The sequence below is a fragment of the Penicillium odoratum genome (assembly GCF_028828045.1).
Source record: "Penicillium odoratum strain IBT 22623 chromosome Unknown utg000002l_segment0_segment0, whole genome shotgun sequence".
Taxonomy (NCBI): domain Eukaryota; kingdom Fungi; phylum Ascomycota; class Eurotiomycetes; order Eurotiales; family Aspergillaceae; genus Penicillium; species Penicillium odoratum.
Genome location: NW_026643144.1, coordinates 1,521,111 through 1,537,256, shown reverse-complemented (window position 1 = coordinate 1,537,256; position 16,146 = coordinate 1,521,111). Strand labels below are relative to the sequence as shown.

Below are 16,146 nucleotides of genomic sequence, written 5' to 3'. Positions count from 1 at the left end.
ACTTTTGTTGATTGATGCTCTCATACTGGGTTATTTGTTTTTGGATAGTTTTGCATTGCAGCGGCGCTAGCAGGTAATGTACATTCGCCAGTGTGATAAAATTCTAATTTTCTGATATATGCTAGTCACTAGAAGTACTCTCCAAATAAGTGAACTACTTCCACCGTGTAGCAGTACACACATATATATGTATACGTATTAATAGATGCATTTAGATTTTCGAATTGAGATTGGACGAGGGGGCAAATAAGAATCTATCATTATTCTCTCCTGATTTTCTTATGCAAGACTATGCCTTCAAATCACCTGCGTCGATGGTATCAATAAGCCCTTCGCCCAGTCGAGCAATCTCATTCAAGATTGCCAGCTGATTGATTGTAACACGGTCGGAGCTCTCCGAGTCAGCTGGAGCAGTCGAGTAAGCCGTCTTCAAGTTCCAATTCCGTGACTTCAACGTTTGCGGGTTCCAGAGACCAGCAATTACACCGCATCGCTCATCTCCGTGGAAGAGCAGGAGATTTTGGCCATAGCATGCCTGAACTTCATGCACAAATGGCTTCACAATCGCCTTCGCGCCTGGTTGGTTCGAGGTCCCCTCAACCAGATTCTTATACTTGGAAACAGAAGCGGAACGATCACCTGAAAATTTGGAGCGTAGATTGATGACAAAGTCGTAGGGGGCAAGCGATGTCTGGAAAAGATCCACCACATCAAGATTGTGGCTTTCCTTTCGGAGCAAGCTGACAGCTGCTTTCGCCAGGGCGGACATTCGACCAGCTACGACCTTCGAGGGCATCTCATATTGGGTCCAGGTCACACCATCAGTATCGAGGTCTGATGCGACGAATAAGGCAACGGTATTCATTGCAGGGTCAATATTGCGCCAGGCAGTAAATCGGGTGCGAATAATCTCAGTAATCTGCGGGCTCAGATCACCGCTCAAGTTAACGATGAAGGGTTCTTGTTGCCAGTCCCAGCGGGAGAGGAAGTGTAGCGTGCGCAGGAAACCAGCCATGACACTTGAAGGACATTCCCAAGGGTAAGGCTGCATAAAGGTGCGGACCGTCAGGAGCTCGATCAATTCATCGCAAATCTGAGCCGAGAATAGGTGAGAGCTAAACCAATATTTAACCAGGCGGACTGTAGGTGACAGCAAGGGGAAGCGTGTGCAGAGACTTCGCAGTGCTTGAGTCAGACGTGGAGCCTGCACAAAGAGTCTTTTATACTGGAAAAGAGCAAACGCAATCTCTTCTCGTTCCCTGGGATTGATACTCTTATCTTTCAATTGACGCTCAAGAAGTGTTTGTTCGCGCTCATGGTGGATCCTGAGACGGAAGAGGAAGCCGGAAGTGTGAGAAATATCCAGGTACACATTGTTCAACACCTTGCTGGATTCGTTTTCCAGGCCGACACGGCAGGATGAAGCGGCCCCCGATGATTCCAAAGAGTCCCCAATCTTCAGCAAGAAAGCAGCTTTGGTCATCTGAATTGCTGCGAAGTCGTCAGGCCATCGTGAAGAGCTTTCAAACTGAAGGACAATATCTGCCGGTTCCTGGGCTCCACCTGGAGTCTGCACTCGAAGCGCAGTGTACCGGAGCAATGGGCTAGCCGGGGCCAGGTGTCGAATGGTCAGAGGGACTTCTTCCATAGTTCCAATCGATCGTTCAAGATCGTTGAATGCTTCTTTGATGGATTGGAATGGGGGGCTAGAATACGCCAGGATACCATCGCCTTCGTCAAACAGCAGATCATCATACTCATCTCCAGTAAAAGAAAAGTCGTCTTCAGTAATCTGAAAGTGTCTTTGGAATACGTAAGCTAGGATCTGAAGCACAATGGAGTCCTCTGATGGCTGATCAGACCAGACGAGACTCTCCAAAATGCTGCCATCCTTGAAACGTCGAAGTTCCGACTTATCACCCCAAAATTCCCGGAACGAGGCTACCTCCTCCTTCTCCTCTGCGGCTGGACCGTGGTCCACCACCCGACTGACATTATCAGCATCCAGTAGAAGGCCCACGGATAGACCATGGCTCGCTTTCTTACTCAGGGCCTTTGCCCGGATGGACCAAGACCCGGCGTTTTGGCTCGCAAAAGAGATGAGCTTCACACGATCTCCAAGAGCCTTGGAGATTGTAGTGTAAAGAGTGTTCTGCTCGCGAAGTGCACGGATGGTATCACCGCTGAAAGCCTTCGGGAAGAAAATGAGGCGATCGAACCGCAAAGCTGGTTCATCGACTTTAACAATGAAGACTCGGTCAAAGTTGTCCTCACGAGACTCATTGAGCATCGTAAGGGTGATTGACGCTTCGTGCCGAAGTGCTGCGTAAGACCAAGGAGTCATCTTGTACAGAATATTCAAGCCTCTCCGTCCATCGTATAAGACAGGGCCCCCATCAGGAACGGAAATATTGTTGGCGAAAAGAAACAAGGGCGTGATCAAGTCTCTACCAGCCAAGAATTGCATAGTAGCCTTGAAGATCTGATAGCTACTGTAAGACCGCAAAAGAATCGGTTGGCCACTTGGGCCGCCACCCTCAAACAAGAGAGAGACGAGGGCCGCCCATTCAAACCCCCCAAATCCGCCTTTTTGGAAGGATGTATGCAAGCCACGTTGCTGTAGCCAAGTGCGCCCCAAAATACAAGCGTCACGGAACGATTCGCATTTCTGGGCGGTTGAATGCAGGTGTTTGTGGTATAGAGAGACGGTAGCCTCCGAGCGCAGGCTAGCATTGTAATATGGAGTGGGTTCACCAGCTTCTGACTGGTCCTTTGAGCCTGGGCGAACGTTGCTCCTTATCGGGAGTGTCCGGGAAATGGGGAACAGAGTCGGTTCAATTGCAGTCAGGATTCGGACCTGCGGTTGAGGGGTCAGGTCGCTTTTCGAGGTCGAACGAGGTTCCAATAGAATAATGGGACGAAGACTGTCGCCGTCCTGAAATCCAAACTTGACATCGAGTCCGACCTCATCCATTGGCTTCTGTATACCGGCGGCGAGGCAAGCAACATAGTATGCCCTCTTGTGGAAATAGCGATAGTTGACATAGTCTTTCTCCTGGAAGATAGAACTGGGAATTGTTACTGCCAGATCAACCGGTCGAGATTCGGTTGTCTTGGCCCCAGTTTTCAAGATAACGCTACCCACCACATTGATGTTTGCGGGTTTCGCGTACGACATGGTGTATTTGGCATCCTTGGCGGGTCGAGGTTCAGGCCACGGAATCACGATCTCGGAGACAGTGCGTAGTTCCTTCTCGGCTTCGGGTACAGATTTCGATTCACTATTAGGTATGCTTTCAATAGCATCCTTTAATTTGTGCAGGGTGTCCTGGAGCTTTGAGATTTGCTTTTCGTAGTTTGGTCGCAACCCGGTCAGTAGCTCGTCCATTTGCAATTTGAAAAAGCTAGACTTGTAGAAACCACTGGCCATTGCCAGCTCTGCAGATCCATCATTTTTTCCCTTACGCCCCTGGTGATCATCCTTGCGCGCAGCAGATTGAACTGTTTTTGGGGGGTCTTCTTTCGAGTTAATCGGAGTCGTATTTGAGGATTTCGACTGGGATTGGGGATTGGGTTGCATGGGTGAAGGGCTAAGCCTTCTCCGTTTGACTGCATGGGCCGACATCCTTGAAGGCGGCTCAGGCGGAAGTGGTGGCAGAAGGGAAAGAATGGAGTCTTTGAAGCTTTTGATAATCCCGAAATTTTTTTATGGGGCGATAACGGGGATAAGAGGGTGCTGACTCAGAGGGCCGCAATACGCCATCGCCGAAATCGCATACTTTTTGAATCAGTGACTCCGCCATCTTCCTTTACTTGTTCCTCTTTTCTCGTTTTCACTCCTCCTTTTACCCTATATCTTCTCTCTATATCTTACTTGTTCCTTTCCCATTTTCATTGGTCATGCTTCAAGCAATAGGAGGCTCTGTGCCCCCAAACACTGACCATGTATGTACTGTGCAAAACCCCCCGCCATGTGCCCCTCTATTGGCAAACACCCTAAATATTTCTTAACACTGAATGAGTAACTGACATTCTTGAAAGGCCGTTAGTGTATCCTTGCCAACATGGAGAGCCAATGTCGCTTATGAAGAGGGAGAAGACTGGGTTATTAGCAAGATGCAATGCGGATATCCTCGTTTCTTCGTGCACCCTAGCATCCAGAAGCTTGTGAAAGAAATCATTCAACGTGTGGGAGATCAGGAGACAGAGACAGCTACTCTCTTTGCATCCCTCAAAACTGCTCGTATCTGTCATTCTTTTATTACATCCAAAGTTTCCGATGAACAATCGCAAAAGGTCCGAATCGTGAACTTTGTTCCCTCTCCGCATACTGAAGCTGGATCAACCTCGATCACATCCTCCTTAGTGGGTGTGATCTATCCCAAGGAATTTGCCTCCATCGCAAAGCAGGTGTGGCAGCATTCTGGCAATGGGATCTCGAGTCGACGGGGTGAGTTCTGTCTCCGTGCCCTACAAGACGGATTTCTGGTGGAGGAGAAGGACTCAGCGACAGCTGAGTCCCTTTCTCAGCGACCCTGTAAAGGTCCTCGAAGATATCAAGGACGAGGCTCCCTGAGCGGAGCTGCCTGGGGTACTTCGACCCCCAATGCACCATCACCCGCTCCCGCCGCGACTAGTAGCGTTGAGGATGGCCGAGACTACGCTCAGTTCATTGAAGAACGCTTTGGTCGCAATCTTAGTGCCGTGTACGCCGCCCAGGCTAAGATGGCGGTTCGAAAGCGCCTTGCCGGTGTTCTAACTGCCGATGTCGAGTTATCCGAGGCTCTGGAAACGGCTTCGTCGGGGGGTCGCGTCGATGATATTTCAGAGGAGGATGTTCTTCTCTACCCCTCTGGAATGAGCGCCATCTTCAACGCGCATCAGACCCTTCTGAATGCACGGGGCTCTATGCAAAGTATCTGTTTCGGATTTCCATACACCGATACGTTGAAGATTCTGCAGAAATGGGGGCCAGGCTGTTTATTCTACGGGCATGGCTCGTCGGAAGACCTGGATGACCTCGAAACCCGGCTGAAGAACGGTGAGCGGTTCCTGGGGCTCTTCACCGAAGCCCCCGGCAACCCTCTGCTCAAGACCCCAGATCTGGTGCGCATACGAGCCCTAGCCGATAAATATGACTTTGCGGTAGTGGTTGATGAGACCATTAGCAATTTCCTCAACATCAACGTCCTTCCGTATGCAGACATTGTCGCAAGTAGTCTGACGAAGATCTTCAGTGGCGATAGCAATGTTATGGGAGGAAGTGTAATCCTGAACCCTCACGGGAAGTACTACCAAAAATTGAAAGAAACTTACGCGCAGCATTATGAGGATACCTATTGGGCAGAGGATGCTGTCTTCTTGGAGCGGAACAGCCGTGATTTTGTGTCAAGAATTGACAAGATTAACTCGACATCCGAGAAGGTTTCAGCCATGTTGAAATCGTCTCCTCTGGGTAAGAAGAACTCATTCAACTCTTAGCCACAGTGATATGTTATGCTGATCCTTTTCTAGTCAAGGAAGTTTACTATCCCAAATACAGCGCCACAAGGCCACTGTACGATAGCCTTCGGAACCCCAACGGTGGCTATGGTGGTCTTTTCTCCGTTACTTTCCACTCGAACGCGGAGGCCATTGCATTTTATGACACGTTAGAGGTCTTGAAGGGCCCTAGTCTCGGCACCAACTTTACTCTCTGGTAAAATTCGACTGCTCTGGTATACTTTCGACCGAGAACAATACTGACATGCCGCATTATTATAGCTCTCCATATGTTCTCTTGGCTCACTATGGTGAATTAGACTGGGTAAGTAATATTTTGTCTGTCCGAATTCATTATTACTTGAGACTAATTCCACGTATTTGCCAGGCGCGGTCTTTCAATGTTGATCCTGACCTTGTCAGAATCAGTGTTGGGCTGGAAGACTTGCCCGACCTACGCTCCAGATTCCAGCGAGCTCTCGATGCAGTTGAAAAAGTGAGATCTCAAGGTGTATAAAGTCCCAAATTGAACAGTTCGACAGATTCGAATGTCTTGTAAGGCTTCACGGAGTGGTAGTCAAGGAATGATTACGTTGAGCGTGATGAGCGTGACTGCCTTTTAGCCATGTATTCCCTGGCCATACATGCAAAGCTTCGCCAAATAAGTACATACATAGCCCCACCTACAATAGACAAATATTCCACCTGGCATCGTCTTAGCATGTACACGGAATGAAATTGATCATGATACATGATTTTATACATAAAGCAACCGTGCGCCGAGTTCAATATTAGAGGATTGAAGTGGCCGTGTGAAGAACAAAATTCCAAGTTTGGTAAGCACTACACCAGTGAACAGCGAGAAAATAGCAAAACCATATTGATGGGTATATGCTCCGTACCGCAGCATCAAATTCGATCAAATGTGAAGACGGCATCAAGGATATCCAGCTCCATTGATATATGTATCGACCAAACAACATCACCACGCTATCCCACCTAGGTCTGATACAGTATCAGAAAAGAAGTATCTGGTCAAAGACGTGGGCACTTTGTTGGGCCGCGCAAAATTCCTTTCAGCACGTGTAATGCCAATCAAAAAAAAAAAAAAAAGATAAAAAAAAAAGGGAATAGAGGGAGAGAGAGAGAGCACTCGTCACGCTAAGCTAGAACGACTGATCCAGGGGTTCTTCATTTCCAAAGATCTGGTTTGCTATACCGCCAAGATCTCCACTGGTCGTTCTTCGCAATGCCTGACGCATGGTTTCCACGTTGAGCTCCCCACCAAAGCTAGGAGAAACGAGACTCTGGGCCATTGCCAATGGACTAGCTGGAGCTCGAGGGCCTTGGCTAGGTGACATCTCTAGTCCTTTGACTGAAGTGGCGATACTGGTTGGAGGGGACGTTCCAGGTCCATGTGAGGAGGCAGGGGAGCGCAGTGGAGATGGAGAGCGGTTCTGCAACCCAGCTGCAAAGGAACTCCCGCTCACAGCAGTACCCTGGGAGAGCTCTCGACAATACATACTAGATTCCCCCGACTCCGCATGTTCGGCATTTACTACATCCGCAAAGGATATGAAGCTTAAACGTCGCACATCATGAGTATCCAAAGCACCATAGGACGATGAAACTTCGTCAGTATCGGTAGCGTGTATTCCATCATGATCAACGATGCCAGAGGATGCCAAAGACCGTTCCGCGGTGGATAGACCAGTGACCCCCACAGCCGCAGGTTGATGGAGACTGTGAGTGACAATCTCGACTGAGTCCGGATTCAATTGTTCGTCCGTGATCGCGGCGGAGGAGGCTTCGAGTACCGGTGGGATATAGTTCTCCGTGCGAATGTGCGCGGGGATCGACGGTGAGGACTGTGTTGGCAATATATCCTCCTGCACGTCTCGTTCAAATATTTGAGAGGCAGGAGAATGGAGACGGTTATGTAATGGCGAGGTTGCTCCGGGGGTTGAAGGATGCTTATACGAGTACCTCGGTCGGTCCGAGACATTTGGTGTTCGCGATACTTCGGAGCTAATGGGTGATACGGGCGATACAGGACCACTGCTTGAGAAGCCGGTTCCTATAATAAGGTCTTCTGGAGATTGATCTTTGCCGACTTCCCATCGGTGGCTCCAAGTCAAATGTGGTGGCCTGGGGCGTAAGGTCGACTCGACCTGCCCAGGTATGGTAGAGCTCTTATCAGCAGGACTTTGAGACTCATTATCTAGCTGCAAAGGTACTGATCGAGGATTGTGTGAGTGGGTATCCATTGCACCAGATAACGGAGCCAGATGATCCGACATGGTGAGCAAGAGGCAGGGTCAGGACTGCTTAAGCGGAATGAAGTTGTCGAGAACAAACCGCGAGGACAAAAGGTTCTAGAAATTGTCGGCCATGGCCCAGGAACCGTCTGCAGACGCTTCAAGGGGACTCAGTATTATTCAAGGAGGCACACTCGTATGGGAGAGCAGTTTATAAGAAGTCAAGAAAAGGGGGGGGCCGTGGTTTATCATCTCACCTTTTTTCGCCCAGGAGAGATGATGACATTCTGTGCCAGGTGATCAACGGGATGTTGTGACGGGGTAAGTAAGTACCGAGTACATTTTATTGGATGTATTTTTATATACTGGAAAATGTATAGAATACATGCACTGGGCGCCACCTACTTTACGGAGTACGGCGTAAAGTGTATGGATGTATACAGATTTCGAAAATGTAATTTAGCTAAGGTTGGTTGTATCGTAATACTTTGTAATCCAAATACCCGAGCCATATTACTATTTAAAACCACTAGTCACGAGACCATCAAAAAAAAGTTCGGGAATGGGAAAACACGTCTCAGGCCGCTCAGCTCCATGCGACCCCCAAATTCTCCAATCCCTACTCTATCGCCATCTTCCCCCATAAATTGTCCATTGTCAACCTTGTTTCCTTAAAAATCAAGGCTCTTTGGATTTTGTGATGGCAACCTCCATTGTGGCCCCCAAGCGGCCATTTGTCACCCTGCCATTCCTGCTCCCTTCCTGGACAGATGCTCTCGCTTTAGGGTCCCGGCGCCATCAGTCTTCTTACCGCCGTACCAAGCAACGTCTTCGTGTCAAGCCGGATGCTTCCTTTGGCCCTTCACACCAGAGCCACGATCAAATCATCTACAATCCACCTTCTAGTGCTCCCTCGGTTTATCATACTCCCAACAAATTTCTACCTCTCAATGATGCCCGGAGAACGATGCGCCCTGAAAGCCCTGCAAATGTCAATGCTAGCGATCTCCCCAACGTGCACAAAATCAATGATGAGGCCAAGTACCATCTGACCCCCTCCGACATTGAAGAAATCCGCAAACTCCGATTGAGTGACCCGATGACGTGGAGCCGACACAAGTTGGCCAAGCGGTTTGAGTGCTCGCCACTCTTTATTGCCATTGTCTGTGAAGCCAGTCCCGAGAAGAAGCAGATCCAGAAGCAAGTACTAGAAGCGGTGCAATCACGATGGGGGCCGAAGCGACGCATGGCCAGGGAGGACCGACAGCTCCGCCGGGAGGCATGGGGCCGTGATGAGTGATTTGACTCATTTTCTTCGTTGTTGGTCTACGTGATATCTCATTTTATTATACTTTGATCCGGACTTGGGGTTTCCCTGCCTGGAATCAGGCCACAAGGTGGTGGTGATGATGATGGTGTGTGTGTGTATGTGTGGACGCTATCCATGCGGACCTCTGTGTAAAAACGCCTATGTATTCTAGCATTTGTTTCGATATATTTTCATATTCATATTTCCAACAATGTATTGTTATCAAATAAGATAAAAACACATGACCATTATTAGACCTAGATCTTCAGGGGAGGAATAGTGAATCAACTGCCAAAAACTACCTCTATGGGCAAACAAATGATTTATCATTATCTAATCTTTACCATTTATCGTTAGTATTTGGTATTCGATGTCTTATAGTTATAGTAGGTCCCTTTTCTGTGTACGTAAATCCAGAGGACCGCACGGTCGGTAGATAAGCCCTACATCCCATGGGACTAGAATTAATCACCACAACTGTGAAAGGCGGCTACAGCCGGCACGCAAAAAACCCAAGGTCCGCGGGTGCTACAGGGCTTATTACGTGATAAGATACAACGGCTTTCTTCTCTGCAATGCCCCTCTTTCCCCTCCATCGAATTCCATCACTCGTCAAACCTGGGCAATTTCTCTCACGGTTTTCTAAACCTACTCCCACCTTTCGTCGCTTCTTCTACGGATACATCAGTGACTCCAAAATGGCACCACAGTTGGAGCCCTTCTTTAAGCAGTATGTTTTCTGCTTCTCAAAGGTCTCCCATGAAAAGGAACGCCAGATTTTAACGTACTCGTCCTCATTAGGGTTGACGCTTCGGCAGAGAGCTTCATTGATCGTGCGTAGTTGGATCATTCATGCTTCGTGGCTGGGAGGGTGATTTTTTCTCCTCCTTTGTCACAGCATCAGGTGTTGATAAATTGTATGACTAACGATCCCGACAGGTCTGCGGAAGGCTGTTGCAATCCCCTCGGTTTCGGCTCAAGATGAGAACCGAAAGGATGTGTTTCGGGTGAGTTGGTTATAGCCCCCCTCACTTGGTAATTCTACATGAACTGATCGGTATCGAAGATGGCCCAATTTTTGGCTACCGAGCTAGAGGCCTTGGGTGCCGAGGTTCACCAACGGCCACTGGGCAAGCAGCCTGGCAAAGAGCATCTCGACCTTCCTCCTGTCGTCATTGCGCGGTACGGTAACGACAAGAACAAGCGTACCATTCTTGTCTATGGCCACTATGATGTGCAACCCGCGCTGAAGGAGGATGGCTGGGCCACTGAGCCTTTCGAGCTGACCATCGATGATAAGGGTCGGATGTATGGTCGTGGTTCCACAGATGACAAGGGTCCGGTACTCGGCTGGCTCAACGTCATTGAGGCTCACCGTAAGGCCGGCGTAGAGCTACCTGTCAACCTGCTCTGCTGCTTCGAGGGTATGGAGGAGTACGGCTCCGAAGGTCTGGATGACTTCATTCAAGCCGAGGCCAAACAATTCTTCAAGGATACTGATGCGGTCTGTATCTCCGATAACTACTGGCTGGGTACCGAAAAGCCCTGTCTGACATATGGTCTGCGCGGATGCAATTACTACTCTGTCAGCATCTCGGGCCCTGCTCAAGATCTTCACAGTGGTGTTTTCGGTGGCTCTGCTCACGAGCCCATGACCGACATGGTGAACGTTTTGTCGAAGCTGGTGGATGCGCAAGGCAACATTCTCATTCCCGGACTCATGGATCTGGTGGCGCCCGTAACCGAGGAGGAGAATTCGCTGTACGGGAACATTAGCTACACTATGGACAACCTCCACGAATCGCTGGGAAGTGAGACTGGCATTCATCCGACCAAGGAACGAACCCTGATGGCCCGTTGGAGGTTCCCTTCCCTGTCCATCCACGGTATCGAGGGCGCTTATTCCGCCCCAGGGGCGAAGACCGTCATCCCTGCCAAGGTGATTGGCAAGTTCTCCATTCGGACCGTGCCGAACATGGAAAGCGCCGACGTCAACAAGCTGGTCTTCGACCACATCAAAGCGGAGTTTGCCAAGCTCAATAGCAAGAATAAGATGGATGTGTGGCTGCAGCACGACGGCAAGTGGTGGGTTGCCAGCCCGAAGCACTGGAACTTCAGCGCCGCCAGCAAGGCCGTGGAGCAGGTCTTTGGAGTTGCACCGGATATGACTCGTGAAGGTGGAAGGTACGTCAATTTCAGATCCCCAAATATGGTCCCAAATCTACAAAATGAAACTGACTTGAATTTTTACTTGACAGCATTCCCGTGACCTTGACCTTTGAGCAGGCCACTGGAAAGAATGTGCTGCTTCTGCCCATGGGAAGCTCGACCGATGCTGCCCACTCGATCAATGAGAAGCTGGACCGTCGTAACTACATCGAGGGAACCAAGCTGCTGGGTGCTTACTTGCACTACGTGGCAGAGGAGCCTGTCAAGGCATAAATGATTTTGATGCCGATGTCGAAAGTGGATAAATGGAAATCCCAAATGATTTACGCAACACGGTAGATATGTCTAATCAATAGCGGTAGCTGAATCCTTTATTCAATTAATTTAAAATCGTCTCTTAAACAGTTATACAAATAGTCAAGTATGCATTTGTAGTTAAAGTACTTAGTAACTAGTAGTTTACGATTGCGCAACTTAGTTAAAACTTAACGGGGATACACCCGCTGACTCAGCTCCGTGAACGCGAAAGAGCGCGTGACGCGGGTTTCTTTGATTTAGCCATTTCTTTGACTGTTTGGCTCTTTATGCGCCCACCACTGTTGCGAGAAATCGCCATTTTTACTCCATATCCTAATACTCTTCCAATCAAATTCCCCTAGCTACAAATTTCTTCTCCCTTACAATGCCTTCCATCAAACGTGCGCAGGAGTCTTTGGACTCGGATGAAGATCAGAGTGATAGCGGATTGGAAAGTGCTGGATCGGCCTCTCCCTCTCATTCAGTAAGTGTTTGGCCGTCAGTTGCAATGATTGGCCGCACTAACAAAAAGGGCAGAGAAAACGACCTCGCACATCGAACACACCACCCGAGCGAAATGACGAGAGCGATCCAGAAACGAGTCCCCATTCCTCCCGCTCTTCCTCTCTGGCCGAGGATGCGATGATGAATGACGAAGAGTTAGAACTTCACCAGACCCAGATCATCCAGCAGAAGTATGCCAAAATTCTCAATGAAGAAAACATACCGTCGGAGCACGGAATTCTGGAACGTGTCGATTGCTACAATTTCATGTGTCACAATCACTTTTCGGTGGACTTGGGTCCACTTATCAATTTTATTGTCGGCAAGAATGGCAGCGGTAAAAGTGCAATCTTAACGGCACTGACGCTCTGCTTGGGTGGCAAAGCGTCCGCAACCAACCGCGGGCAGAGCCTCAAGACTTTCATCAAGGCAGGCAAGGATAATGCCAATATTATCGTGCGGATCAAAAACCAGGGCGATGGCGCATACCGACCTGAGGTTTTTGGAAAGTCCATCATTGTCGAACGCCATTTCAACAGGAGCGGATCCAGTGGATTCAAAATCAAAGCTGAAAACGGCCATATCATTTCGACTAAAAAAGCAGAGCTTGATTCAATCACCGACTACTTTTCTCTACAGATCGACAATCCTATGAATGTGCTATCTCAAGACTTGGCTCGCCAGTTTCTGAGCACGTCTAGCGCAACAGAGAAATACAAATTCTTCGTTAAAGGCGTGCAGCTGGAGCAGTTGGACAATGATTACCGTTTGATTGAAGAGTCTGTCGACCAGATGGAAGAGAAAATCCGGAGTACAAGCGAAGATATTAAGATGTTGGAAGACCGCAGGGATGCCGCAAGGAAGAAGTTAGAGCTATCGGACCAGCACGATTCCCTGCGGGAACGTATCAGACATCTGCGCAACCAGATGGCCTGGGCTCAGGTCGAGGAACAAGAACGGGTGAGTGTGCTGTCATCTTTTTCGTTGCCTTTGTCATTGTTTAACATGCAGCAGACTCGAGACTCTCTGAGCGATGAGCTCGCCAAATGGGACGAGCAAATCGCTAGTGCAAATGCCAATCTCAGGAGCTATGATGACAGGTTTCAAGAAGTTGACGCTGAACATGACAACGCTGCAGATCATGCGTTACAAGCCGACAGAGCATTCCAGGCGGCACGGGATCAAGGAGAGAACATCGAGAAAAGGCTTGCTGACGAAATGAAGGATCGATCGGACCTTCAGGTATGCAACTTGTTACCAATTTATCTCAACCCTCTGTATCAAAATTCCAACCTTTCTAACTCCTAGCAGATCCAACAAGGAGTGATCAGAGATTACATTCAAGGAGCAGAAAATAGAATTGCCAAGGCGCAGAAGGAAATCGATGCCGAAAGCCAACGCTTGGCTGAGGCGAGCAATGGAGGGTATGCTCGTAAGCAGGAAGAGTGTGAGCAGGCTGCGGCTCGTGCAACTACTGCTCGCCTGGAACTCGAAGCCCACGTTGAAGCTGAACGGGGCTTGCTAGAAGAACGTCGGCTGGCTGAAAATAAGCATGAAGTGGCAAAGGAGGCCTATGAGGCCAAAGAAAAAGATCACAACGAAGCAAACGATCGCTTGCAGAATCTCCGCAAAGAGAATGGCCAAGTACGGAATCGGTTCCATGAAAAAATGCCGGCTCTCATACAGGCCATACGTACAGAGAGCTCATGGACCACACCTCCCATCGGTCCCGCCGGCGATTATGTCACCTTGCTCAAGCCCAAATGGTCGTCCATCCTGGAGACTGCCTTAACCAATACTCTCAACAGTTTCATTGTGTCATCGAAAAGTGATCAGAAAAAGCTGTCTGAGATCATGGAAAAAGTGAAGTGGTGAGTCGCAATGGTCTCTACGCTCTGTGCCGTTGCATTGACTTTGACACTCGTTTAGCCAGTGTCCAATTTTGATTGGAAGTGGGGCTGATATCGACACGTCTGCTCTTGAGCCTGACCCTCAATACGACACAGCTCTGAGGTCACTGGAGGTAAGAAGCATCCTTGTAGCGGAAAGTGCTGTCTGTGATGAGTTGATAACATATTCGCATAGATTGAACACCCAATGGTCCGGCGACAGCTCATCATTAATCATGCGGTAGAGCAAATGCTATTGATTGAAAGCCTGGAAGAGGCATCCACTGTGCTTTTTGACGGAGAAAGACCAAGAAATGTCAAAAGATGTTACTGCATCGATGCAAGGGATAGACGCAGAGGGCTCCATCTTTCATACAATCGATCGGGCGATCCTAACCAGGCTCCAGTTGCGATGTTCTCTGGTAGCCCCCGGATGAAATCAGACGCGGCCTTGCGAATCAGGTACACACCTCTTCCTTGGCCCTATCAAATGTCCTTTTGGCTAAATTTCAGTTGTCGTATACCAGGGCCCAAGAAGAAGTCGTACAGGATATTAAGCGTCAGTTGAATGATCTGAAGCAAGATCTCGATTCAGCTAGTTCCTATGTCCAGACCTGCAAACAAGCACTTGATCGACACAAGACAATGAAGGTCGAATTGAACTTGACCATGCAAAGGATGGAAGATGAGTATGAGGCTCTCAAAGGTGCTCTGGATCAAGCGAACATTGAGGAAGATGGTGGGCGCATAGATACCCTACGGACTAATCTGCAGGATGCGAAAAATGACAAACAAGTCAATGAAGGGTCTTTCGATGACAGCAAGAAGGCCATGGAAGCTTTAATGCAAAACCTCAAGGCGATCCGACGAGAACTATCGGCTCAGAAAACCGTGATCAATAATCTGGAGAAGGAGCGCAACGTTGCGGAAAGTGAGCGGAAGCGTGTGATGGACCGTCGGACAGATATTCTTCGTGAGAAAAGTACTGCCATCGAAACCATCGAAAGGTTCAAAGAAGATAGAGATAAAATCTATCAGAAGCGGGAAGAGCTTGTGGAGCGAGTACTCTCCTACATTGAGAAGGCTAGCTTGGTATCCACGAGGGTTTCGGTCGGCGAAGGCGAAACCGCCGACAGTCTTGATCAAAAGCTCCACAAGCTGCAGAACGATCTGCAACGCTACCATCAACAGTGCGTCTTTTCTATCTGTTCTTTTTTCGTTTGCTAATCGTTGTCAGCCTGGGTGGCTCGCGGGATGAAATCGCAGCAGAAGCTGCTCGCGCCGAAGCTGCTTATGTACACGCAATGAAACAAGTTGAAGAGCATATCACACTAGCAGAAGTACAGGCCGACGTCCCATCATATTTGGAAAGTCATTACTGACCGGTTCCTAGCAATTGAAGAGCACCCTCCACCATCGGAAGAACCGATGGGAGCTGTTCCGCGCCCATATCACCTCTCGGGCAAAGGCCCAGTTTACCTATCTGTTGAGCGAAAGAAGCTTCCGGGGTCGACTACTTACTTTCCATGACAAGAAGAGTTTGGATCTTCAAGTGCGTATCTAATACTTACGCATGGTATTCTGAAGCTAATTCATTTCTCCAGGTTGAGCCCGACATCACGAAGGATGATAGCACCGGCCGCGGTGCCAAGACTCTCTCTGGTGGTGAGAAATCTTTCTCACAAGTCTGTCTGCTGCTCGCCCTCTGGGAAGCCATGGGATCCCCGATCCGCTGCCTGGATGAATTGTTTGTCACCCTTTCTATGTTCATGCTACGTATGTTTACTTACCCCTATTCAACAGTGACGTGTATATGGATCACGTCAACCGCAAAATGTCCATCGACATGCTCGTATGTTCCCTTTTTCTGGTCCCTTGTTTTTGCCTGAGCCGTGTACTAACCTCCCGACTAGATGATGGCTGCCCGGCGTTCAGTTGGGCGACAGTTTATCCTGATCACCCCGGGAAGTAAAACGGATATCACCATCGCCCCTGATGTTCGGGTGAAAGAGCTCGCTGAACCGGAGCGTGGCCAAACCACACTGTCCTTCTAAGGGAAACAAGTCATTTTGAGGGACTATCTCCTATTTTGTTTTGTTCCTGCTTTCTGATACCCCTAAATCTCATTTGAATTTATTTTGGCTTTTGCGTTTTCTTCCTCTTTTGCTTTTGGCCTATTTTAAAAACCTTGTATGTATTGATAGTAATTTCATGGCTTCGAGTCAAGTATCTGCATAAC

At 48.8% G+C, this 16,146-nt stretch overlaps 6 protein-coding genes across 6 annotated transcripts; 4 read left to right on the top strand and 2 right to left on the bottom strand.

Annotated features, from left to right (window-relative positions):
- Nucleotides 1-289: 289 nt before the first annotated feature.
- On the bottom strand, nucleotides 290-3,625 carry N7520_002584 (rRNA-processing protein UTP22; the record flags this gene model as incomplete). The annotated part of the gene is made up of 1 exon (XM_057136519.1): nucleotides 290-3,625. The coding sequence occupies one exon, from the start codon at nucleotides 3,623-3,625 to the stop codon at nucleotides 290-292; it is 3,336 nt and encodes a 1,111-aa protein (XP_056999205.1).
- Nucleotides 3,626-3,900: 275 nt separating this feature from the next.
- Nucleotides 3,901-5,998, top strand: N7520_002583 (cystathionine gamma-synthase; the record flags this gene model as incomplete). Its single annotated transcript, XM_057136518.1, has 5 exons — nucleotides 3,901-3,945; nucleotides 4,042-5,455; nucleotides 5,515-5,698; nucleotides 5,764-5,806; nucleotides 5,870-5,998. 5 exons carry the CDS (start codon nucleotides 3,901-3,903, stop codon nucleotides 5,996-5,998), a joined length of 1,815 nt encoding a protein of 604 aa, XP_056999204.1.
- A 649-nt stretch (nucleotides 5,999-6,647) lies between these two features.
- N7520_002582 (uncharacterized protein) lies at nucleotides 6,648-7,781 on the bottom strand (the record flags this gene model as incomplete). The annotated part of the gene is made up of 1 exon (XM_057136517.1): nucleotides 6,648-7,781. The coding sequence occupies one exon, from the start codon at nucleotides 7,779-7,781 to the stop codon at nucleotides 6,648-6,650; it is 1,134 nt and encodes a 377-aa protein (XP_056999203.1).
- A 658-nt stretch (nucleotides 7,782-8,439) lies between these two features.
- Nucleotides 8,440-9,039, top strand: N7520_002581 (mitochondrial 54S ribosomal protein mL58; the record flags this gene model as incomplete). Its single annotated transcript, XM_057136516.1, has 1 exon — nucleotides 8,440-9,039. The coding sequence occupies one exon, from the start codon at nucleotides 8,440-8,442 to the stop codon at nucleotides 9,037-9,039; it is 600 nt and encodes a 199-aa protein (XP_056999202.1).
- A 707-nt stretch (nucleotides 9,040-9,746) lies between these two features.
- N7520_002580 (M20 family dipeptidase) lies at nucleotides 9,747-11,490 on the top strand (the record flags this gene model as incomplete). The annotated part of the gene is made up of 5 exons (XM_057136515.1): nucleotides 9,747-9,778; nucleotides 9,850-9,881; nucleotides 9,988-10,055; nucleotides 10,115-11,232; nucleotides 11,307-11,490. The coding sequence occupies 5 exons, from the start codon at nucleotides 9,747-9,749 to the stop codon at nucleotides 11,488-11,490; spliced, it is 1,434 nt and encodes a 477-aa protein (XP_056999201.1).
- Nucleotides 11,491-11,899: 409 nt separating this feature from the next.
- On the top strand, nucleotides 11,900-15,961 carry N7520_002579 (DNA repair protein SMC6; the record flags this gene model as incomplete). Its single annotated transcript, XM_057136514.1, has 12 exons — nucleotides 11,900-11,998; nucleotides 12,052-12,978; nucleotides 13,033-13,260; nucleotides 13,330-13,889; nucleotides 13,948-14,041; nucleotides 14,104-14,369; nucleotides 14,435-15,097; nucleotides 15,145-15,247; nucleotides 15,301-15,459; nucleotides 15,512-15,654; nucleotides 15,711-15,759; nucleotides 15,821-15,961. The coding sequence occupies 12 exons, from the start codon at nucleotides 11,900-11,902 to the stop codon at nucleotides 15,959-15,961; spliced, it is 3,432 nt and encodes a 1,143-aa protein (XP_056999200.1).
- Between the last annotated feature and the right edge of the window lie 185 nt (nucleotides 15,962-16,146).